The sequence below is a fragment of the Centroberyx gerrardi genome, chromosome 8 (genome assembly GCF_048128805.1).
Source record: "Centroberyx gerrardi isolate f3 chromosome 8, fCenGer3.hap1.cur.20231027, whole genome shotgun sequence".
In the NCBI taxonomy this organism is placed as follows: Eukaryota; Metazoa; Chordata; class Actinopteri; order Beryciformes; family Berycidae; genus Centroberyx; species Centroberyx gerrardi.
The window spans coordinates 8,955,381-8,980,166 of NC_136004.1; the positions used below are offsets into that span (position 1 = coordinate 8,955,381).

General features: G+C 43.3%; 1 protein-coding gene across 1 annotated transcript in view; it reads left to right on the forward strand.

Annotated features, from left to right (window-relative positions):
- Positions 1–24,728, forward strand: part of LOC139929367 (sarcoplasmic/endoplasmic reticulum calcium ATPase 2) — a 28,220-nt gene extending 3,492 nt beyond the window's left edge. The window contains exons 4-20 of the mRNA XM_071922223.2: positions 1,697–1,801; positions 3,332–3,470; positions 12,824–12,904; positions 13,464–13,549; positions 13,731–14,195; positions 15,880–15,968; positions 16,849–16,951; positions 17,037–17,168; positions 17,264–17,383; positions 17,622–17,840; positions 18,209–18,544; positions 19,217–19,437; positions 19,978–20,180; positions 20,487–20,572; positions 20,659–20,792; positions 20,928–21,045; positions 21,612–24,728. Of these exons, the coding sequence (XP_071778324.1) occupies positions 1,697–1,801; positions 3,332–3,470; positions 12,824–12,904; positions 13,464–13,549; positions 13,731–14,195; positions 15,880–15,968; positions 16,849–16,951; positions 17,037–17,168; positions 17,264–17,383; positions 17,622–17,840; positions 18,209–18,544; positions 19,217–19,437; positions 19,978–20,180; positions 20,487–20,572; positions 20,659–20,792; positions 20,928–21,045; positions 21,612–21,881 (2,907 nt within the window). The 3' untranslated portion in view covers positions 21,882–24,728. The remainder of the gene's footprint in view (positions 1–1,696; positions 1,802–3,331; positions 3,471–12,823; positions 12,905–13,463; positions 13,550–13,730; positions 14,196–15,879; positions 15,969–16,848; positions 16,952–17,036; positions 17,169–17,263; positions 17,384–17,621; positions 17,841–18,208; positions 18,545–19,216; positions 19,438–19,977; positions 20,181–20,486; positions 20,573–20,658; positions 20,793–20,927; positions 21,046–21,611) is intronic.
- The last annotated feature ends 58 nt before the right edge of the window (positions 24,729–24,786 follow it).

Sequence of the window (24,786 nt, forward strand, 5' to 3'; positions counted from 1 at the left end):
ACACACCCCAACTCAACATAAGCTGTATCGCTCCCATACTATTATTTCTGTTTTAATACTGGGCAAAGTTTTCACTCCTTACTTTGCAGTAACGGCCTGCGTTGTATGAATAGATCGGCCAAATCAAGCTCTACTTAGAGATAATCTAGTCCTGCGACAACGGAGTTATTCAAGGATGAAAGAAAAAGGCATCGATGTTATGAAGTGTTACAAGGCCTTGGTCCAGTTTGGAAACAAAAAACTAAATTGTTGGCCAGTTTGGTGATTCTGCTTGGTTTTGAGAGAGCAGTCATGGAAATCCTGCTGCTATCTTAGAATAAGAGGACATTGTGCAGATGAGTAACTCTTATAAATGGTTTTTATCTTCTGCATGTGAGGGAGGCAAAGAGCAGTTTTTTCTTCAGGGCGGGTTGAGTAGTGTAAATGTTTGGATTGTGACAGGCTACTTTAATATTTAGCCCTATGCCTCTGTTGTAAGGTATTGACACAAGTATTAAGAGTTATGCTTGCCATTTGAGTTATGCCATTGAAAAAGTCTTTGGCATCAAGTGCAGCCAGTTCAGTCTTACTGAGGTTGATTGCTTTATTACATTATGGGACATTAACTAATGGTGATGACACACAGGGCAATTTTAGGGCAACATTCGCAGCAACTGGAAATAAAATGAGACTCAGGGGCAAAATATTGTTAATTTCTTCTTCCTGGCAGTGAGAAGTTCCTGTTTAATCAGTGCAACAATGTTGAGGCAACTGCATTGGCATTAGTGATGGGCAAAAGTGTATCACTGCCTGAAAGGGAAAGGCAAAGTAGTTCCACCTATTTGAGACCCTTTCTAAGCCCAGTACTGCTGCGGCCACAGTAGCGCTGTCTTTATCTGAAGAGGGGTTATCTGGGAGACTGAGATGTTTGGATTATTTAATTACATTGAATGCTTATCAGTAAACCTGCATTCCCACTCATTTAAAAATGGGCTGTGCAGCCTAATCTGCAGTTAAAAAGTCAATAATTACAAATGTCCACAGGAGAATATCAACACTTGCTCACAGTGAACAGAATTAATACCCTACGAATCGTATTATATTATATATATATATAATAGTATTTTGCTAAGTGACCTAAGTGGTCAGTTCAGATGACTGAAGTTCAGAAAAGGGAGGTTCTGTATATACTTCTAATTGACACTGCTACATACAGTATCTATCCAAGTGTGAGTCTGATATGTAAGGAAATGTTTCGGTTTAATTGTGTGATCTGATTTCTTACTACAGTGCATGAACTTTTATATAAGAAATGCGTGGGATGATACTCAGCTATTAAAAACAGACAATATCTGCCTTTGATATCGTGCCTCTGGCTGTAAGCAAACAGCGAAACCCTCACATTGGAAAGAAATATTGCTTTCACAAAAAGCCCTCTGTGTAAGAGCTGAAAACCTGTCCAATTCATTTAAATGCATAATTTGTGATTATACAACATGAATGTCTTCAACAATCAGGGATGTGATTTTCTGGATTTCAGTTTTTATATACAACCCTCATTCATTTCTAATGGGATATGGCACTTCTTTTGCTTTCTATCATGCTTTTTTCCTTTTCTCATCTCTGAACATTGATACCTGACAAGCTGGGTAATATAATTTCATGCTCTGTGAAATGTCTTTAATTAATAATGACATGTTTGTTGTTCTGTTTTCAGGTCTTGGCCTGGTTTGAGGAGGGAGAAGAAACTATTACAGCCTTTGTGGAGCCTTTTGTAATCTTACTCATTCTTATAGCCAATGCCATCGTCGGTGTGTGGCAGGTGAGAAACTTCCAGATCTAATATGCTACATCCTGGAGCACCAGGCACCGTATTTAGATCGTATCAAATTTCCTGTGTATCTATGGAATACGTCTGGGTATAACTGGAAATGTTTTGATGCCAGTTCTGATACTTCAATTATTTTTATTATTATATTTCATTATTATGCAACAGAGTAAGTTATTTTCTGTATAACAGTTCCCATTATAAGAAGATTTTTTTATACATTTTGATGCATTTAAAATCAACGCATTACCAAAAATGAGTCTGGTATTGATGAGTATTGTTCTTCAGTACCTATCTCTACTGCGGGACGTGGAAAGCAATATTGTATTAGAGCCTGTATGATCATCAGCAGAGATCAAATATCTCAGATATGCTTGTCAGTGATGCTCAGACTAAGATCTGTAGTTCGTGCCATCTCTGTTACAACATTTGCTTTTCAATGGGGAGTAAAAGAGGCAGACGAATGTGGGTCTAGAATGTGGGTCAATGACAACATTTCAGAAAATGTGGACATGCTGCTACTACACTAAATTCCACTTATCAAAGTGGCAGCCCACCCTGATTTATAAATTACAAATTTTCCACTGCTAGTATTAATGCTCTAGACTAGTATTTTATTGAAACGGGTATTTTTGTCTCTTTGTTGTATAACCATTGTATTACCATATTACCGTCCATATAGCCACCCTAATTGTTTGGGAAGGAGCAGTCTGTCAGTTGTTGGCCTAGTTGGGAGATCTAAATGTCATCAGTGGTCTTAATCTGTGAGCCACTTTGCTATTATGCTAATACAATCAATAAGCTATTTTCTTTCTTGTGGTTAGATAATTTCTTTGTTTAAAAAATGAGTGGGCAGTCCACTCGACTCAAGCATTTTTCCTGTAAGATGTTGGTGAAGGATAAGAGTGGAAAAAATCAAGAGGAGGCTTAATGGAGAAGAAGCTTGTGGGATTGGGCCTTGGCCAGTAGGAACACGCTGTGTGTGGTTCCTTGGGGGTCTGTCTGACCACATCCTACTTACATTTTCAATTAAAATTTATAGTAGTTTAAAAATAGTGTGACTTATAGTCTCAGCTTGTTCCCATTGTAAATTGAGGAAAAGTCAGTAAACAACTGTGTGTAGTAGACGGGGTAAACTCTTCCTGCACACCCCAAGTCACTGCACTGAACAGGAAATGATGTAGCTGGCCGTCCCTGATGTGATTGGGTCCTGGAAGCTGGCCACCAACAGACAACTAAGCGCTCCAAATCCAAGTTATGGAATAAACCTGTATGCATGCACATGCATGTCTATATTTTATGCTATATGCCTACATAAATGTCAAATGACCCTTTTCCTTGTGGTATAGAGTTCTTTTATCTATTTAGCTTACTTAACATGCATGTTCAAAAGGGAATCCCCTCATACCATTTAGTCTGGCAGTGCCACTAACATGCATTTATTAGTTTATCTGATATTATCAGTTGGTATACTTCTCAGCAATTCAGCAATGTTGGCACTAAAATTAATTTTCCCCTCGCCAGGAACGTAATGCTGAGGATGCCATTGAGGCCCTTAAGGAATATGAGCCAGAGATGGGCAAAGTCTACCGCCAGGACAGGAAAACTGTCCAGAGGATCAAGGCCAAAGACATCGTGCCCGGTGACATCGTGGAGGTCGCTGGTAAGTTCACCTGATCTTTGTCATGCGTGTGTTAAGATGGACTGTGCTAAGATTGTCTTGATCGAAAGACGAAATGCTTTCTACCCATCATCTTCAGCTCTTATTTCTCTACTTAGCTCTTCTGTCATACATGATCATTCTTGGGATGTAGGAATATTTGTCATTCAGGGTTCCCTTTGGTCCCATGCAATTTATGGAATATCATTGAATTTTGAGAGGTGTATTCCAGTTAGGGAATCTGATAAATTCTCTAGGGAAGTCATGGAACATCAGGGAATTTTACAAATGTGTCACTTTACAGGAATATACCAGAATGTATTTTACGACTTGTTTCACAGTTATTCCATTAGATGATGTTTTTCTGTTTTTATACATTGTATCGCCACTTAGTCACAGCAAGCTGTAGTGGAAACTGAACCTTTCTGATCTGAAAAACTATATTAACAAACCAGGAAGGAATATTTTTAGTTGATGGAAGCGCTCTGACTTGGTTATGGAAATTCTTGGAAAAGTCATGGAACTTTAAATCAGGGCCACAGTGGGAACCCTTGTTACAACTACTGTCAAGAGTGCTGCGGTTGCTTAGCTAAGAACATCACCTAAATGCCCAAAATGTGAAAAGTTAAGATGTTGTTTGGTTCCTTGGTCCTCTCAGGCAAAAGTACCATCTGAATATCACATGGACCAAACAGGAGTCAACCTTGTAATACACAGAAAATTGTCAATTTAATGCCATAGCTGCTGCTATCAAGAATTATTTGTTTCTCTGTAAAAGGGAGTTTATTGTCTCACGCAGCCGGTTTGGTGATCAAAAAAGCCACTAAAAGATCTGGTGTTTAGATAGGATATTTTTTGTTGCTATTTGGCTCTGCCTCAGGTAAAGTCTATTTTTAACAGAGCATATGAATCCAGGTATGGTCATGGATTACATTTAGCACAAGCTCTATTTCACACAACCCCCCCCCCCCCCCCCCCAAGTGGCACTGCAGAGGTGACTCACCCTACAAGAATGGTGTATTTTGAGATGCTCCTATTAACCCATTGTCTCAAAGGGCTGGGCACAAGTGGTATTAAGGCCCACTTCGTTGTGTGTGTGTGTGTGTGTGTGTGTGTGTGTGCTTTTTCCTCTTGCGGCCATCCCAGGTGTGTCCACACACAACCTGGATGAGGCTCTGTTGAAGTTCGCTGCTCCTATCGGCACCGCACGCTGCCACATCCTTAGCTGCAGCCTCCCAACTCATAGACAGTTTTCCTCCAGTGCAGCATGTGAACGAGCGCCGGAATGATTCACGCTGCTGCAATCCAGTCAGCGTATTTCAGTGGCTGAAATCCTAAGCCTGAGGACGTGAGGCTTTGATTCTGACAGGACCATTTTCCCCGCAGCTCACACACATACTGTACGGCTGCATAGAGGGATGAACAGAGACGGATGTGTTGTGGAATGCCGGAGTCCTTGAAGCACTAGCGTTATCATGATACTCCGTTTAACCCTAAGCCCCGGAGGTGATGCGGTGTGTTTCTGTGCGTAGTGGTAGTTTTATTTTTAGCCATCATAGGGCTGTTTAGATTAAGGAATGCCTTATTTATAGTAGGCAGTGACAGTAGTGAAGATGACAGGTGTCTGGTCCCGCCCCTCCCCTCCCATCCTGCTCTTGGGAACATTGTTACGGTGGGTGACGTGGGACAGTGTTCAGCAGGACTCCAGAGTAACCTTGACAAGGGCAAATGTAGCACCGAGTGTATCAGGAGGAAATTTCCACTGATTTTCTAAATGTATTCTTGCATAGATTTTGTTTCTGGTTGAGAATGCTAGTCATGACATTTTGATGATGTGTTGTGGATAAAGCTGATCTTAGTGAGCTAAATTATTTAGATTAGGTTTAAAGAGAAACGTGAGACAGACTTGGTATGATGTCCCTCCCCTATTGTATAGAATAGGCCTGGTTATCTAAACAGTCCTGGTGAAGGTCACTGGAGGTTGTGCTGTCAGCAGCTTGAGCCTTACTCCGAAACGCAGCCCAGTAGACAGCAAACCGGATGCTTTATTCCTGCAGTCAGCTTACTTCCCAAATCCTCCAAATCTCCTTCATATTGTTTCCTGTCAGGCTGTCCTTTTATGAATAATACGTTTCCCAAAGCTCCAAAGTGACCCCCTGCCATGCAGAAGAGGAGTGTGATGACGCAGATGCTGGCCAGCTCACTGCTGAGCCGAGGCAGAGGACACAGGCAGAGGCCCTCTGTGGCTGCCTCAGCCGTGAGGAGAATAGCCGAGCAGCCGATCTCCGGTGCTGCCTGTCAGGCTGCTGTGGGTTTGAACGCCGCCTCCTGCTCCCACCTCTCAGCTCCCATCAGCCTCAACGACACAGACATGCCACTTAAAGAGGCTGGCTCACTCAAGTGTGTTTAACGTCTTGGAAATTGGGTGCAGAGTATTTGTTTTGCTCATCGCCTTTGTCTGTAATGCATTTCTCAGACGTTATTCTAGCCTAGACTATTTTCTTCTTGCAGTGGTTCTATCTTTATGATTTAGTTTTGCTTTTTCAAGCCCAAGCTGTCTGATCTTAGTAGTGGAAACATAAAGGGACGCTGAGCTGCTGTTGGCTGTCTGGGCTGTTCTACCCAAGCCGGTCTGCAGCCCTGTCCATTCCTCTGACTGCTCTTGCAGGGTTGATAAAGGACCTGCTTCAGCTGCTTTCTTCGCAGCAATGTGCCTCTGACTAATGCTGCAGTGGTACACCAAAACTAACCCCAGGCCTTTTCCAACGACTAATTCGCTGCCATTCAAGATCATTAATTTTCTCTGAGTAGCTTGGACTCTGGAATCATCCTATGGATCGTACAGAATCATGTTAATAATGCTTTACCAGTTTTTACATTTGAAACCTAAAGAGAAGCTAATATAGCTTTGCACTCGTTTTAATAAGGAATCAGGATGGGAAAGTGCCACCATCCATATGCTGAGAAGTCTGTGGCTGGAAGTTATTCCACTCAACCAACCACTTTGGTGGGTAAAGAAATAGTGAAGTTGGCTGTTAACATTTGGAGTACACAAGCTACTGTAGCCAGTGGATAAAAAGTTGGTTTCCTGCCCTGGTCATAACACAGGACATAGTGTATGTTGCCAGTTTACAGTTTGGTGTAGAGGGCTCGGAGACTTGGATGTGTGCCTTTTCTCGGAGCAACAGAGCTGAGTGGGTTTGTTCTCTGCTGCATGTGAAGTTGTGGAGTCTGGTAGTGATAGCGGCCTATGTGGGGGGTAGTACAGGGGGAGGATCTCTCATCTGCTCCTATTGTGTGGAGCGTGAGATGACCTTATAGGGAAGTGCTTTGTGGATAACGATCCCACCCCACCGAGCCCAACGCACAGAGACCCTACCCATCAGCACCCACACCCTCCACTGAGATTCCAGACACCATGGATAGCATGTGGCATTTTCTATGGCCTGGCAAGCGTCCGTTGTCACTGAGGGACTGTCTTTGGACGAAGGTCTGGTCCAGCCAGGTGTTCACTGTTCCCGACTTGTCAGCAAGACGGAGCAAAATGGCTTACAGTCTTGAAATACAATTCTAGTCTAGTCTAGAATTGTACTCTCACAAAACTCAGATGTAGTAAAGTCCTTTGCAGCACTGGTTCTCTACCGTGTGCCATGGAGACGCAAGAGTGTGGAGGTTTTCATTCAAACCAAACACTGCAGCAGCTCATTTCATTGATTAGTTCTCCTCTGTGGTCGAAGGTACTAATCAGTGAAATCACCTGGTGTAGTGTTTTGTTGGAATGAAAACCTCCAGACTGATGCCACATGGCTGAGAACCACTGCTGTAGGGTTTACAAAGTCTGCATCCCTTAATGTTCCACCTGGTTCGTGGTATTGTATAACTCAATAGGTAGAGTATGGCACTACCACAGTTCAGTTTTCAGTACTCACTGGGGCTACTCATGCTGAAAAAAATGTATGCATTGAAGGTACTGTGTACGCTTAGTATAAAAGCATTCGCCAAATATCTAATGTTAAATGTGCTGCTTATAGGGGGACCCAGCCTCCCTTAGTAAGCTGCTGCTGGTTTTGTACAGATTGTGTAGCTGCATTCATTCCACTGTGCTAGCCTTGTTAACCTTGAGATATACTGCATTGACTGCTGGGAACTCGTGCTATGCTGTCTGGTTAGAGGTGGAACGGTGTGAGGTCAGACTTTAACCCAGAGCAGGGTTTAATGAGGGGCCTCTACTGAAAGTGTTGACCTTAAGACATGAGGGGAAAGTGACGGAAACTTGAGTACCTTTCTACCCCCCCCGCCTCCACACCTGTGCATGTCTGTTTCCTATTCACTGTAGTTCTCACTGCAGCCTCATATTAGAGAGGGAATAATAAGAAGGCCACTAAACAGTAAGCGGGAAGTTTGCAGCCATCCTCTTAATAAGCCAATATATTCATAAACATATTTCATATGGTGATGACAAGTTGCAAGGACAAGTTGGAGATCAAGTTGGAGATCAAGTTGGAGATCAAGTTGGAGATCAAGTTGGAGATCAAGTTGGAGATCTATTAATTTGCGTCCAGTTTGCTAAGACATGTTTTTTTTCTATAATGCCTCTCTGTTTTCACAAGATGTTTTTCTCTGTAAATCAGAAAGTCAAAAGTCCAAAGTTCATATCCTTGTCCCCTTGTTTCATTTGCAACATAACTGTAGGCTGCGGTGAAACCTCTTGTAAAATGGTCTGTGAGAATACTGACAGATATGATGTCGATTTCAATGTCTAGCTTTATCTTCATTTTGTCTTTTTACTGACTGCTAAGCTCCCAGTTCATTTTGACAAGAAGAGCTTCAGTGCTCACAATCCTGGGACAGGTTTTGTTACTATGGCAACAGAAACCGTTGCAGAAGCCCAATCTACTGCTTAAGATGCATAACAGATGCTGTTGGGATCTCAGGGGGAAGGTGGTGAGATGCTGCTGACATAACTAAGGTCAGAGGTGAACATCAACTCCAAGGCAGCAGCAGCCACATGTGAGTCTGTAAATTGGTGTGGCAGTAGGCCAATGTTGGTCAATTTTTGCTGTGGTTGGTATATGTTGTTAAATATTGTTGCAGTCCATTCTTCGGAGTTGCCATCTTCCTACAATGTGGAACTCTTCACTCAAGTTTTCCTTTTTGAACAAGCACCTCCTATCCCAGAAAAGGCTGTGTGGTAACTTGTGATGGCACACTATCACAAAAATAGACCTGTGGTTGGTATGTTTGTCTATTCCACCATCCACTTAGGTAACCAAACATCACTCAAAGATCCTGCTCTGTTTTGGTCTCATTGGCTAGCAAAATAGTGAAACCGACTGGTGAATCATACGAGCCACTGTGACCAACGGGCAAAAAAAAGTTAGTTACCTGCCCTGATAGACTTGCACACACTGATCACTAAATACCATAAATGCACACAAAAAATGCAATTGTAATGCGAGGAGGGGCCCATGTAAATACATTATTCTGATTATGTTAGTGCGATTGTTTTGCTGATTGGCTAAAGAGCAGCGCATTCATGTGCTATCAGATATGTTGAAAAAACGAATTTCCTACTTGGAAATTTCACATGAACACGCTCAGCAGCTGACTTGGAAGTGCTAGATGTCGGATCTTCCCACCAGCATGTGAAGTCAACACACATTTGTGGATTGGAGGACCGAATCTCTGCCAGAAATGTTTCAAAAATCTGAAAAAAATTGCAACCAAATTCACACGTGTCAGATGATTTGTGAATACAGATTCAACATAAATAAAATAAATGCAATAAACTCATGTTTTTTTTTTTACATAAATATGCACATGAAGCACTTCAAATGCAATTTGTATTATATTAATATATTACTTGGAAACAAAACTAAACTTCCAATTTGGAAATATACTATGTAGAGTTGTTTCACATTTGTTTGCGGACAGGAAAATACATTTGTGATCACCCTTGTTTATTTACAAGTCGTGATATATATTTGTAAATGTTTTGCATTTATTATTGAGACAAATCTGAGACATTAGTCAAAGTAAGCGTAATCGCAGTGATGTGGAGTGCTCACATAAATACAGACCAGTCAGAACATGTTTTCACCTTTTTAATCTCAGTGTGAGCAAGTTGCGAATGTGTAGTTGGTGACTAGCTCATGTTGTTCTGCCAGTTTTTGTCATTGCCATTTCAGTCCTTGCAGTAACCCCATGTCACATGCAAACATGTAAACCGGATTATTTGGGGATATGTCACTGTATAGAATCATGTAAACCTTTTAATCACACTATTGTGTTAAAGTTGTCATGGAAAAATAACCTCTTCAGAAGTCGGTCAGTTGATACAAAAGCTTTATTCGAGCTCAAATGAGGGAGTGCACACAGCTTACCTTTTAATGACTATGCTGAGTCATGGTAATGTAGCTTCTCTAGTACACAAGGCTCCCAAACATTTCATTCAAACTAGTTCAAACTAGTTTATATCTAACTGTTACATTTAGCATAGAAGGAGGAACCGTAGAGGGCCAGTATTTTTCCATCTTACAAACTTTTGTGTAGTAAATTTTGATCTCCACAAACTATTGGCCATCGTGGCATTATTGTGGGCATGTAAATGTAGCCAGTGAGAGAAGCCGTAGAAGCGGTGTTGGAAAGCTGCAGGATGTGTCACCTGTTGACTGTGCTTCTGAAATAGACTCTTGAACATGGCAGGAGCTCGGCCTTTTGTTTCAGCTGCCATCAGCACATGCAGCCTCCTGACCGGCCACGAGGAAGCCTACCGAACCGCACGCCATTCCCTAATACACAGCAGGGACAGGTGCCAGTCAAAGCTGGCAGCTTTGGCACTATGACTGCCCTGCTTGCTGTTGAAAGGGCTGTTTGAAGGGGACCTCTGCGAGTCATATTGGGTGCGATGTCTCATGCCAAGTCTGGGCGTCTCATTTCAAAGCTTTTGTCACTGTAAAAGGTTTGGAGTCTCTGACCTGTTGACAAGTACGGAGGTGAAAAAGCAGTCATGTTTGAGGAGACAGTTGGACTGCTACCAAGTAGGATGTTGACATTAAGGGACAGATGATATACACACACAGTTCATCTAGAGCAGGCCTGCAATGTAACACAGCTTCAGGACAATGCCAGCGTTGCACAAAGCTAGCCATAACACTCAGCACTCGTTTCCAGCATGTACCATTGTTAGCAGCCTGACTTACTAGCCATGTGTCTTGTCTCAGCGCTCTCTCACAAGTTGTCAGTGTTTCTTCAAAAGTAATGACTTGAGCACAGGAAGTCTTACGCAACCATCTAGGATGTAGTTGTAAAGCTATGTGACTTCTAAGGGAAACATTTAATATTTTGTTCCTGTTGCCTAGCCAAAGCCAGTCCTTTTCATCCCCAGGGATGTGATCTGTTCTTGTCCAGTTTAGTCAACTGAGGAGCTGGATTTTCATCAGAAGTTGAAAATTGAAAACTTCTTGCTGTAAAAAAGGTTTAGATATTCAGTGTATAATTATCAGGCTCTATCATCAATACGTGAATTGCTGTCTCAATTTATATGTTGAATTGAAAGTGAACTAAGCCTGCATCCTTCCACCTGTGAGCTAGGTTGCGTTGCCTTCTCAGAAGTGAAGCTTCCATTGCGCCCGTTGTTCCACATTTAGATGGTTTAAAGATGCAACTGAGCTCGACACAAGTCTTTCTCAGAAAAGCTGTCACTGTGTCTCTTGATTGGCGAATGCCCACTGACAGATCAGAGTTCCTGGCACCGCTGTCGGGACATCTAATGAGTTGACACTCGTCCAACAACTCACCGGGTCGTCTCTCACAGTCGGATGTCAGCACTCAGGGAGCCAAGACTGTTGATGTACACTTAATTGTTATGAGCCTTATGTGTCTTAAGTTGGACATATGTGAAAGCTTAGAGACATCAGCTTGTTAATGGAGGGTTAGCAAGCTGACACAGTGTTATGAGTTCCAAGAGAGTTTAGACTCAGAGACTTTCCTGTTGTGTAGAGGAACTGGGGCTTGGTCTTTGTCCTCCATTGACTGACAGTAGCTGGTATCCCCACCTCTTCCTGTGCTGTAATGATGATGAGGAAACAGCTGCCATCATGTGTCCACATTTAAACCTGATCAGCGCATTGGGGAACATATTGAAATACTTTTCCCATTTTTGGCTGCGCACATTGCTGGTCCCATTGCTATTTTCCCCTCCCTTCTCTCAAGGGCACAGGAGGGTTTGGATTACTGTATGCATTTCCCTCAAAAGGGAATCCTGACATTGGTACGTTTTTTTTGCATCCTTCCTCATTTTCAGTCATTCTCTTTTCCCATGCAGGGGTTTGAGTTTTCACCTCAACTTTCTCCTGTTTTAAGAGGACTTCAAGTTTGGCTTTTTGGTTTTGTGAGATTCCTGCATACTTGGGTCTGTCTTCTGAGCTGTGAGCCTACCGTGTTCTTGGTTGGAGTCGCTCAAATCTATCTGACACAATTTGCATTTTTAACAAAGTAGGCCTATATGTAGATTACGCACAAGGAACTGTGCCATAGCCTGAGCCATTTCCCCAGTTTCCATCGCCTTTATGTACTATTAGGAAGCTGAATTGGGTCACTGCAATTCAGATGTGCCCAAATTGGCCTTTTCCTTTGAGACAGGCCTTTTATGGCTCACAAGTCCTCCATTTCCTCCTCTTTCTTTGGCTCTCCTTCTCTTTCCCTACAGCGATGGCAGCACTGCTCTGCTGCTGTGTGGCACAGCAGACAGCCTGAAATGAGCTGTGCTTCATCAGTTTGCATTGATGCTGAGCGACTGCAGAGAATGCCTCATCTATTCAGTCTTTATTTAGCTTATGTTCGAGCATAGTAACATAATATTACAAATGCCATTTGGAGGACACTTTTATCTAAAGCACCTTACAGTACCATGAGTGCATATATTTTTAGCATGGGTGGACCCAGTGGGAATGAAACACCCTTACCCTGGCAGGGTTAGTGTCATGCTCTACCCATGGGGCTATACAGGACCATGTGGTATATAGATACCAGTGTCAATATTTGAAAAGCAAAATTACTGATTAGCATGTTGACTCGCTTGACATTTTTGACTTATCTTCTGATGGCAGGAAAAATTATTTGTTTGGCCCTCATTTATTGCAGTGGCCATTTTCTACCATAAAGTCTGCTTTTTGTCATTATTGTGAGCTTCAAATTACAGACTTTTAAGAAAAATGTCCTTGTACATCTATTCTAAATCCTGTATACTGTTCTAGCTTTTCCCTGTTGATGTTTCTGTGTGTTTATGTTCTTAATAATTCAGCGTGTTGTGTTTTATGTGTTTTATCTCTAATTGTGGCTCTGTTTGACTCTAGTTGGAGACAAGGTGCCTGCTGACATTCGCATCTGTTCAATCAAATCAACGACCCTGAGGGTAGACCAGTCCATTCTGACCGGTAAGAAATATCTGCTGACTACTGGGTTCACAGCCATCATAATTCTTTCCTTTGCCAGACATTTTTGACAAATTTTTCGCATTTGCCTCTAATAACATAGGTATTTTTTTTGTATAGCTTTAGCTATGAACTCTTTTGTCCATCTCATTTCACGTGATGAACAAATGAGGTTGCTCATTTCCATACAAAGGCTTATAAATCGCCAGCTCCCTAATCAGAGGTTTCAATTCCATCATTCATGCTAAGAAGACTGTTTGACTTTGATTAATGGAGCAGAGCTGTATCATGACACTCTTTCCAAGGAGCGCATGTGCTTTTGAATTGAAAGCTTCATGAACATGTTAAAGAAGTTAAGGTGTATGATCAGTGAAAATAATTGCAAACCTTCATTCTCAAGTGTTCTTTTGTGTCCTTTTTTCAGTTTTCCAGTTAGCATGAATAATTTGCACCGTAGAAACCTCTGCAGAGATGAGTGTGGAAGTCCGTACTTTCTCCCTAGAACCTTGTGCAGAGACGGATGCAAATAGATTTGACCCTTTGCCCTCTGTCGTCTTTGTAGGCGAGTCTGTCTCTGTTATCAAACACACCGACCCTGTGCCTGACCCACGTGCCGTCAACCAGGACAAGAAGAACATGCTCTTCTCTGTAAGCAGTCAACTCAGCTCTCCAGACATCACATGTCCTCTTGTTGCCCTTGAACCACATGTTTGTTTGGGTTCCTTCAACTTCATGGGGAAAAATGCCCCTGTTTTTATTTGAAGATGCATTATGTGAGATTTTATCATTTGTATTAGAACCATCATATATATTCTTTCTGTGTTTTCAGGGTACCAACATTGCAGCCGGCAAGGCCATCGGCGTGGTGGTGGCCACCGGAGTTAACACAGAGATCGGTAAGATCCGTGACGAGATGGCGGCCACCGAGCAGGAGAAGACGCCCCTGCAGCAGAAGCTGGACGAGTTCGGCGAGCAGCTGTCCAAAGTCATCTCCCTCATCTGCATCGCCGTGTGGATCATCAACATCGGCCACTTCAACGACCCCGTCCACGGAGGCTCCTGGATCCGCGGCGCCGTCTACTACTTCAAGATCGCCGTAGCGCTGGCCGTGGCCGCCATCCCCGAGGGTCTGCCTGCCGTCATCACCACCTGCCTGGCCCTGGGCACCCGCCGCATGGCCAAGAAGAACGCCATCGTCCGCAGCCTGCCATCCGTGGAGACCCTGGGCTGCACCTCCGTCATCTGCTCTGACAAGACCGGTACCCTCACCACCAACCAGATGTCTGTCTGCAGGGTGAGTCACACAAACACACACACACACTGTTGGTGGTGCATTGAGCGGTTTGGTTCTCTGCGCTTTATCATCTTTGCTGTCCATGCCTGGTGTTTGTATAAGATTGAACAGTGGCCCATTGGTTAGAAAACCATCTCTTAACCAAAACGTCACAGGTTCCATCCCCACTTCAGTCAATGTGTCCATCAACAGCCATATGTCCTGTTGAAGAGCCCTTTAGCAATATATCGAACCTCTACCCACTCCATCATTGTAAGTCACTCTGGTTAAGATTGTCAGTTGAAATGCCAGTAATGTAGGTGTGAACGGAGAGTGGAGTGTTCTTTGTGGTAGAGACTAAAGGCTATTTAACAAGGAGGCAACACGCTGCAGCTGCTCTAATCTACATTGAGCCGTTAGATGACTTGCAGTGCTGCTGTTGCATAACTGACCTTGCGTCACCAAGCTGCAAAGCAGTCAGCCTGTAGTTCCTTTCCCTCCCTCAGTGTGAGTGGCACCCCAGTGCTGCTCGGCCCCACATTAAGAGGACATTTCAGCATTTATTAAAGTTTAATCCTCTTTGTTGCCTATGCATTGATTTCCTCAGAACTGTTGGCTCAGCCGCTTTCAGAATTTGACTTGTGGCATTACTTTACATTGTTTATTGAACAGGTTTCCACAGTAGTTTAGGTCTGGGTATTATTTGGGACCTCACAATTCTGTATGTTTCATGTTACACTGGCCATGATATAATGGCGTAGTGATTCTGCAGTTACTGCTGTTTTCGACAATGTATTGTCAGGGCCAGTATCAACAGAATGCATTTGCCGTTAGGACAACATTCAGAAAAAAGGCTTAAACACTGCTTGGTGTTTACTGTATTGTGACCTTTCTTAAACACTGACATTAGCAGACTGGCATCTCAGAGTCTTAACAGTAAATGTTGGAAGATCATGGTCATCTAGTTCATTTGGCAGAGCTTGGCACCAACACTGTCAGGGTCAGGGGTTCAATTCATGCTGGGGTCAGACATGAGTCTGTGTGATACAAGGGCCACGATCAGTCTTAAATTTATTAAAAAAGAAAAAACTGAACCAAAAATAAGCCTAATGGAATGCCCATTTCCCTCTGATCATCAGACAACAGCAGCACCAGTCTTTGAAGTTTGGCCTCTGGCTTGACTGATTGTCATCACCCTTCTTCCAGCTTTAGTCTCTGTGACCAGTCCCTCTAGCTAGCTCTGTGTGTGTGTGAGTGTGTGTGTGAGTGTGTGTGTGTGTGTGTGCGCGTGTGTGTGTGTGTGTGTCCTCCACTAGGATGGAAGCTTCCTGTGGGAGCCGGCCTGGCCCTGCAGCAGCTTCCTCCTTTTGGGCACCACTTCTCTCTTTACTCTGGCTCCCTGGCAGCCTCTACTGTTTACTTATGGAGGGAAACTAAACACCCTCTCCTCGCAGCATGCAGCAGGCCACCCAGCCTGGCCCTCACCGAGACACACACTCTAACACTGCAGGCTGATCCAGTGTCTCTTTTGTCTTATAGTTCTCACTCAGGTCCATTGGGGATTTCTGTGGTGTCTGCTGCCACCTACTGTGACAGTAAAAAAAACTGGCGGTTGATTCAAACACTGTTGACATGATCAATTTCTGTCTGCTTTGGGAAAATTCATTTGTCTTTATAATGTCCCAACTTGTCATTTGGTCTCCAGATGTTCATTGTTAACAAAGCCGAAGGTGACAGCTGCTCTCTGACGGAGTTCACCATCACAGGTTCTACCTACGCACCCGAGGGAGAAGTGTGAGTATACCTCACTCCATATGCTCAGTGCTTCTCAATCCTGGTCCTCAGAAGCCAGAGCCCTGCTGGTTTTCTATTTTACCTGCTAGTTGATTGTATTCACCTGGTGTCCAGGTCTCATTCAGCCCCTGATTACACCAGGTGAATGGAATTAACTACCAGGTAGAGTAGAAAACCAGCAGGCTCTGGCTCCTGAGGAGCAGGATTGAGAACCAGGGATTCCTCCCTGGTTAACGAGACACACCTGGTGTGTATCTACCTGACACCAGGTGTGGCTCATTAACTAGGTACTCAGTTCTGGTCTTCAAGGGCTGATGTCCTGCAGGTTTTTGTTCTTCCCTGATAGTTAATGAGCCATGTTGATACAGACCAGGTCTGGCTCATTAACTATCAGGGAGGAACAAAAACCTGCAGGACACTGGCCCACAAGGACTGGAGAACCCTGCCCTAAGGTATAACCTATCAGGACCTGCTCTCCATGAAACAGACTAACCAGGTGAATCCAGGTGATGGCTATGATCTCTTATTGAATGACTTTAAATTGGAAAATGTTTTAAAAATGAAAATGATTAAATGGAGGTTAAGAGCTTAAAGATGGGTTTTTATAGAGTAACTAAACCCCACCCAAATCTGTGGTGAAGCCTGACACTTAATGGTGAAAAGTAGTGTACTGAACTGGCCACCTGCTATTGGCTGGCCTTTGAGCCAGGTGATGTCACCTTCTATAGAGTACAACAGGTGGTGACATCACCTGGCACAAAGACCAGCCAATAGCAGAAGGGGGTGCAACTCAATATTAAGAAAATGTTTGTATTGCTTTATACCCTGTACATACACACACAGACACTCACCCAGGTTGATGTTCTGTACTTTTGCTCAGGTACCAGGATGGCAAACCAGTGAAAAGCTCCCAGTATGATGCACTGGTTGAACTGGCCACCATCTGCGCCCTGTGTAACGACTCCTCCCTGGACTTCAATGAGGTCTGAATTCAGCCCGCTCCACACTTTACATGCCTGACTTTGGTAGAGTGGAATAGTGGCTAACATGTATGTTTTGTGCTATCAGGGCAAGGGTGTGTACGAGAAAGTTGGCGAGGCCACAGAAACTGCTCTGACCTGTCTGGTGGAGAAGATGAATGCCTTCGACACCGAAATCCACAACCTGTCCAAGATTGACAGGGCCAACGCATGCAACTCTGTGAGTGACATCAACTCCCTCAACTCCAAACACTGCAGATTTCCACTGCTCCCTCTCAGCAGGTTTTCTCAGTCTGTCTGTCTCTGTTGTATCAGGTGATCAAGCAGCTGATGAAGAAGGAGTTCACCCTGGAGTTCTCCAGAGACAGGAAGTCCATGTCTGTCTACTGCACCCCCAACAAGTCCCGCTCCTCCATGGGCAAGATGTTTGTCAAGGTATGAGATAGGGTTCCTGTGAAGGTCTGAAAAAGAATGAAAAATTAGTTCAATCATTTCCGGGCCCTAAAAGTCTTTGAACTGAACAAAAAGTCTTGATACACACACTTTTATGTAGTTGGAGATGCATTGTCATTACATATAGAGTCGTACAGTGTTTATACCGTAGCCCTGCTTTCGATTCTATGTGAATCTCCTACAATATTCTTCACATTTAAACCTCTATCCTACCCCACAGGGCGCCCCAGAGGGAGTTATTGATAGATGTACTCATGTCAGAGTGGGCAACAGCAAAGTTCCCCTCAACAAAGGCATCAAGGACAAGATCATGTCTGTGATCCGTGAGTACGGGACGGGACGGGACACCCTGAGGTGCCTGGCCCTGGCCACACGAGACAGCCCACCTAAGATGGAGGACATGTTGCTGTCCGACACCGCCAAGTTCTCCGAGTACGAGGTGAGCTCTCATTTCATTTCTGGTATAATTATTTAACATTTTCAGAAAACTTTCTCTGGTATGTTTGGTAGTGAAAAGAAGCCTAGGAACATTTTAAACGTGGCAGTAGGAACTTCTAATAATCAGAATAGGAATCACTGTATTTGCCATGTAGGATGTGGATACAGAAATGTATCTTGTAGCACTGATGCAGAGATGTATCCACAACCTTCATGGTAACACAGTATATACTGACACTTTGTAGGACAATAAGACCTCACATAGATTAGAAAGGACAGCGCAGGATGCACACTAGACAGTAGACGATGTGTATCATTCTATAAATACTCATCGGACATTCAGTCACGTCTTTGTTTCTCTGTGTCCAGTCTGACCTGACCTTCGTAGGCTGTGTCGGCATGCTGGACCCTCCTAGACAAGAGGTCGCCGCCTCCATCAAGCTGTGCCGCCAGGCTGGCATCCGCGTCATCATGATCACCGGAGACAACAAGGGCACAGCGGTGGCCATCTGCCGCCGCATCGGCATCCTGACCGAGAACGACGACGTCGACCACATGGCCTTCACTGGGCGCGAGTTTGACGACCTCTCGCCCTACGCCCAGCGGGAGGCTGTCACCCACGCACGCTGTTTCGCCCGCGTCGAGCCCTCCCACAAGTCCAAGATCGTTGAGTTCCTGCAGGGATTCGACGAGATCACAGCTATGGTACAAACTCTAAAATGGTCCTTCACGCTATCTGCGAGTGCTTAAAAAAGTCTTTAATTATCTAAATTTAAGGCAATAAAAATGTCTTGAATGCAGCAATTAGATGTCTTATTTTTTCACCATTATGCAGGTTTAATTGTTTAATTTTATTGCAACTATAGAATTAGATGGTGATGTTGACTGTTTATTTACATTTTGTGATATTTAGTTGAGGCAGAGTTGGAAAGTAAGGCAAACAAAAAAAGGCAAATAAACAAGAATTGTGTAGTTTTACCAAAAGATGTGAATGTGACCGGCAATAGCATCAGTTTTATTGTCTTATTTTGTATTACATTACTTGCACTTCAATTGTTCACATGAAGTTTGACTCACTTGCATGTCCACTCTTAAACTGATACAGGACAGGGTTACAATATGCCAAACGAGTCCCTAACATTTAATTTTATACTGTCCATGTTTTTTTTTTTTTGTTTTTTTTTCATTCAGTTGGATAGTTTGGTTTTGCCAGTATTTTGTTTCTTTATTTTGGTTGTTAATTTGGTCGTAAATCCAATTCCAGGTAGCATTAAAAAGTCCTAAATTAGTATATCCAAAACCTGCAGATACCCTGTCTTTATTGTGGTGGTGTTACGCAGTAAAGGGAATGCCCTCTAACACAGCGTTCCTCCACAGACAGGTGATGGAGTAAACGATGCCCCTGCCTTGAAGAAGGCAGAGATCGGCATCGCCATGGGTTCTGGCACCGCCGTGGCCAAGTCAGCCTCTGAGATGGTCCTCGCCGATGACAACTTCTCTTCTATCGTGGCCGCTGTTGAGGAAGGCAGAGCTATTTACAATAACATGAAGCAGTTCATAAGATACCTTATCTCCTCCAACGTGGGAGAGGTCGTCTGGTGAGTCTCCTCAAGATTAGACGGGAACAGTTTGGATCTCGTATCTAATTGGGCTCCTCAAGCCCAAGCAATGTTGCAGAGTAACTGAATATTTTAAGACTTTTGTGGATTATGTAAAAATCTTTTAGTTGTTATTGGAAACCTGTCAAAAGACATTAAACATTAGTAAGCTAGGCACAAGTGATACTAATGCTGCTGTGAATGCAGCACAGGCAGCTTTATTGCTCTATGCAAGTCTCTATTTTGAGAATTTCCTTTGTCTTCTATGAATGCCTAGTTTTGTTTGGAACACACTGAATATTGTGTGTGTTCCAAACAAAACTAGGCATTTATTTAAACAATTTAAACATAGAATGACACTGACCAACTGAAATCACTTTAGAGTTGTATTTATTTTAACACAGCTCATTTAAGTGTTATCTTTTTTCGTGAAACGGATTCATTTTGTTGGTTATGCAACATTCAGTGTCAGCTGTTCAGACTTGCCCCAGTGCGTCAGTACCATAGCACAGCTGCTAACTGGAGTATTTCTCTGGGCAGCATCTTCCTTACTGCTGCACTGGGCTTCCCTGAGGCTCTGATCCCAGTTCAGCTGCTGTGGGTCAACCTGGTGACTGACGGCCTCCCTGCCACCGCTCTGGGCTTCAACCCCCCAGATCTGGACATCATGGACAAGCCTCCCCGCAACGCTAAGGAGCCCCTCATCTCCGGCTGGCTCTTCTTCAGATACTTGGCCATTGGAGGTTAGTTAATGTTGACTCAATGTGGTCCTGTATTACTCAATGGGCAGAGCATCGTACCACACTAATAGGGTGTTCACTTCCCACTTGGGCTACCTATGCCAAAAATCTAAGCGCTCATGCTACTTTAAGGCAATTTGGATAAAAGCGTCCACCAAATGGCTGTTATGTTACTTAATGCCTCTGTTTTCTCTTTTTTTAACGTGGTATCAGTAGAATATATAGCCTACCTTCATATAATTTTCTCCATGAACCGGTTTGCTCAGGTAGTCTGTGCACGGTAATGTGATTTGTGTATTTTTGCTCTAGGCTACGTGGGCGCTGCGACTGTAGGAGCTGCTGCCTGGTGGTTTACAGTCTCTGAAGACGGACCCCAGATCACCCTGTACCAGCTGGTGAGTCTGCCTGTCTGAGACGCCAACCTTCCCCTCCCTTCAGCTCCCTGCCTCCCCCTGACTCCCCTGTCGTTCCTCCCCCGCAGAGCCACTTCCTCCAGTGCTCCCCGGACAACCCAGACTTCGAGGGCCTGGACTGCCACGTGTTCGAGTCCCCCTACCCCATGACCATGGCCCTGTCTGTGCTCGTCACCATTGAGATGTGCAACGCTCTTAACAGGTGAGTGCCTTCCAGAGAGGCAGAAAAAGAAGCTCTCCTCTAAGGTTCATTTGCATTGAGTAGATGACAGGCAAACTGTACAGCAGAATAAATTAAGTGCCATCTGTGGTCACCTTTTCCCTCTCCTCTCCGAAGTCTGTCGGAGAACCAGTCCCTGCTGCGTATGCCTCCCTGGGAGAACGTTTGGCTGCTGGGGGCCATCTGCCTCTCCATGTCCCTCCACTTCCTCATCCTCTATGTGGAGCCTCTGCCTGTAAGTGTTGCACCTAAGGATGGATGTCATATTTTAAAAAGAAACATTTGGATTTATTCTGAAAGAAAAACAAAACTCAAAAATGAGCTGACTGGCCTTTCCAGTGCCTGTCATGCTTGGTGGAACAACTGCGACTGAAGGCCAAAGCTTGAGCTCCAGACTTTATGTGGTTTCTGTTTCCCCCTAGTGGTTGTATGGCTTTATTACAGACTTGTAGTGAAAACTGATGGGGGTACCTATAAATAAATGCAAATTATTTAAGCAGATACATATGAAATTGCTATGTGGCGCATAAGGCTGCTCCTCACTAACTCCTCACTTTCCAGACCTGATGATCCGTGCTCATCACCAGTCTCATCTTCCTCCTTGTCATACCTCATACCTAGAGTAGTCCTGTGTAGTTCAGTGGGTAGAACATGGCACTAACATTTCCAAGGTTAAGGGGTTAATTTCCCATTGCAGCCACCCATACTAAGAATGTATGCACTCATGGTACTGAAAGGTTAAAAGGTTGACCATGTGGTGCAGGTTATGTTAAACAACACGCTGTCCCGCTCATTCCCCAGGTCATCTTCCAGATCACCCCTCTGGATACGACCCAGTGGGTGATGGTGCTGAAGATCTCCCTGCCCGTCATCCTGCTGGATGAGCTGCTAAAGTTTGCGGCCAGGAACTACCTGGAATCTGGTAAACAGCTGGACAAGCCAGCCAGCAAAGGCCACTCCCTGTCTGCATGTACGGAGGGCATCTCCTGGCCCTTCGTGGCCATCTCCCTCCCCCTGGTGCTGTGGATCTACAGCACTGACACTAACGTGTCTGCCATGTTTTGGCCCTGACTGACTCCAGTACACTACCTTCCCTGTGCACCAGTGTGAAGTGGACATTAACACACACGTCTAACACAATTACATTAACTTGGAACAACTACGCCAACTATATCATGAGAGCTCCAGTCAACACTTGCACCTGTTCTGGCAGACTTGGTCTGTCTGCTGTCAGATCATTTGTATTACGGATGTTTTCACCATTCCATTTTTTATTCTTTGACATTTTTGGGGGGAGGGTTGGGGAGGTAGGCATATTTTAATGACTTGAGGTCTGACATTATGTCCATGTGTCTTAATTTCCCATCAAGCTTTTCTTTGTTTTGATCCCCTTTTTTGAACAAGCAACGGGGCCCACCATGTAGGAGCTGTCTATTGAGCTGTACAGAGAATTTACACTATTTTATGATGATTAATGTTTTTGTAATTTTGGGAAGAGGTGTGGGACAAGAATTATGGGTGTGCAGAGGATGACCATATAGGACAAATTTATTCTTTGAACATAAATATCTGGACAGAGACTTGGATACATTTGCCCTGGCATGAACTCCAATCTCTGTCCTGCATTTTTGAGCTCCATGTATCTTGTTCACTCATTATTTTCTGCATTAGGCAGAGCACAGCTACCTCAATGCTGTTGATATGACCATTACTTCCCATTTGTCCCAACAACCATTTCATAGATGTTGTCATATTGAGTGTTGAGGTATGCACCAGTTTGTTTTGCAGTAGACACATGGCCTAAAACCCTCACACAACTTTAATGTTATTTTTAAAAACTTTTTAAGTTAAATATTTTTGTTTTCTTTTCTACGTTCTTTGAGGGAAGAGAGGACAAATATGTAAATGTTACCTTGGTTTGATTCAAAGCAATTTTTGATATAGACTGTCGTAAAACTTGTTTACTTGAAGAAAACACATTGTCTTGATTTCTTTCTAGGTTCACTTTTTAAGATTCAGTCTCAATTTTCAGTCTTAATCTTAAATCTTAATTACAATAATCTTTATAATTTATGTATAATGTGCACATACTGTACTTGAATATGTAAAAAGGCACCAAGAAGCTGATAAACATATCAGTTGAGCACAAAATGTACAAACTGTGGGGACCAGTGTGTGGTTTAGACTCACTGGTCTGTATCAACTAGCGGAGACTGTTCACCACACCGCTGGCCGTACTACTCTGGAAGGCTAAAGAGACGGGCTGGTGGAAGAGTCTGTATATCTGTATATAGCACACAAAGTAGTACCTGTATGTATAGATTTGTTTTCAAAATGCTCCATACCTTTACACTAGTTGACTTGAGTGTGTTCTTAGCCTTAGGTAGGTATTCCTGCATGCCAGCTCCAATAATACCAGGCCAGTGAGCGCTTGAGTTTTCTTAAACCTAACTGTTGTTTCTTCCAATGCCTTCCACCTGTTTACCTACAGAGTGAGTACACTTGACCTGCATGCCCACAGCCCACTAGTGCTCTCTCATCTTTACATGGTTGCACACCCAGCTTTGCAGTCTGTTATTGCTCATATTCAGGCTACTTAAAAGAAGGGTTTGGTTGCCTTGAAATGACAGCAATAACAGCTCCTCTTATTTTTGGATCTGACTGAATATTAGCAGTTGTTTTTTTTTATATTCTTTTAATGGTACAAGTGTGAAAGGAGGAGAATCCAGGTGGAGGGTTTGTTTCAAAATGCCTTCAATGTCACCAAGTGCCAGGTACACACTGTGTAGAAATAGGAGCCTTTGGTATTGTACATCCTGGCAGAATATCACTTGTGCCAGTTATTTTTGATTGTAGAGTACAGGGCCATCGGCAGCAAGAGTTGGCAACTGGCAGAGACACTGACATTTAAGTGCCCATGGTGGGGTTTTATGTTGTTTTTGTTTTGTTTTTTTAACGTTGTCATTTTTGTTGTTGGAGCTCGTATTTTGTCCCACTTCTCTGCTTACACATGGCATGGCCTATTACATATTTGCTCTGTATATGAAAGGAAGCATTAGATAAGCTTAAATTATTTGCTGCTCACCATACCGTCAGATGCTTTTACCTTGGCCTATAATCCTTATTTCTGTCCATTGATTTGGTTCTCCCTCTCTCTCTTTTTTTCTCTGCAGCTAAGGCTGAGTAAGCCCACCTCTACTCTAAATTCCTTGCAGAAACTGTAAGGTTTTGTTTTCGTGTTGTGCATGTGTGTTTTGAGCAGCACCACATCTTCCAAGACCTGCATGTCAGTTAAGAAATACAATCAAAGACATGGCTCATAAAGTTCATAAATCATGTTTATTGAATGGACATAAATTAATGTTCGATTCAAACTAGCCAATCCCATGTCCTCAGTCCTTCCATCCTCCTGCATGAAGAGCCTTAGATTATCCTTCAATCTAGAGAGGACAATTCTCATGCCATCTTTGTAGACTAAGATGTTAGTACCATGTACAGTAATTGTACAATATTCCATGGTGCATGTCCTCTGAATCAGCCATCTGTTTTACCAGATTTGTGTAATAGGCAATGTATAGTATTGGTAAATAGAATAGACATTCGTCAAATAGTACAAATGTTAAATAAGCTCAAAAACACCGGTCATCTTTCCTAAGGAAATACTTTTATGGGATATGTAAAAAAAAAAAAAACAGACTTGTTTTGCTTTGCACGGAGATGTGCAACATGTTGAGGCAGATATGCGGTATCTGGAGGGTGGAAGTGCAGCGGTGCAGTGATGCATACATTTTACCGTGAGAGGCAGTCAGTCCATTCATTGGCATGTTTGCCAAACTGCTGTACTGTAATTTCAGAGATGATTGTACAATGTATCACATGAATTGTGGTTTCAGGTAAATAAAACTATTATACATGAAATGTTTGTAACTGTTTTTCTGTGCACTTGATATTTAAGAAGTTCTGTTCCTGTCCAAAA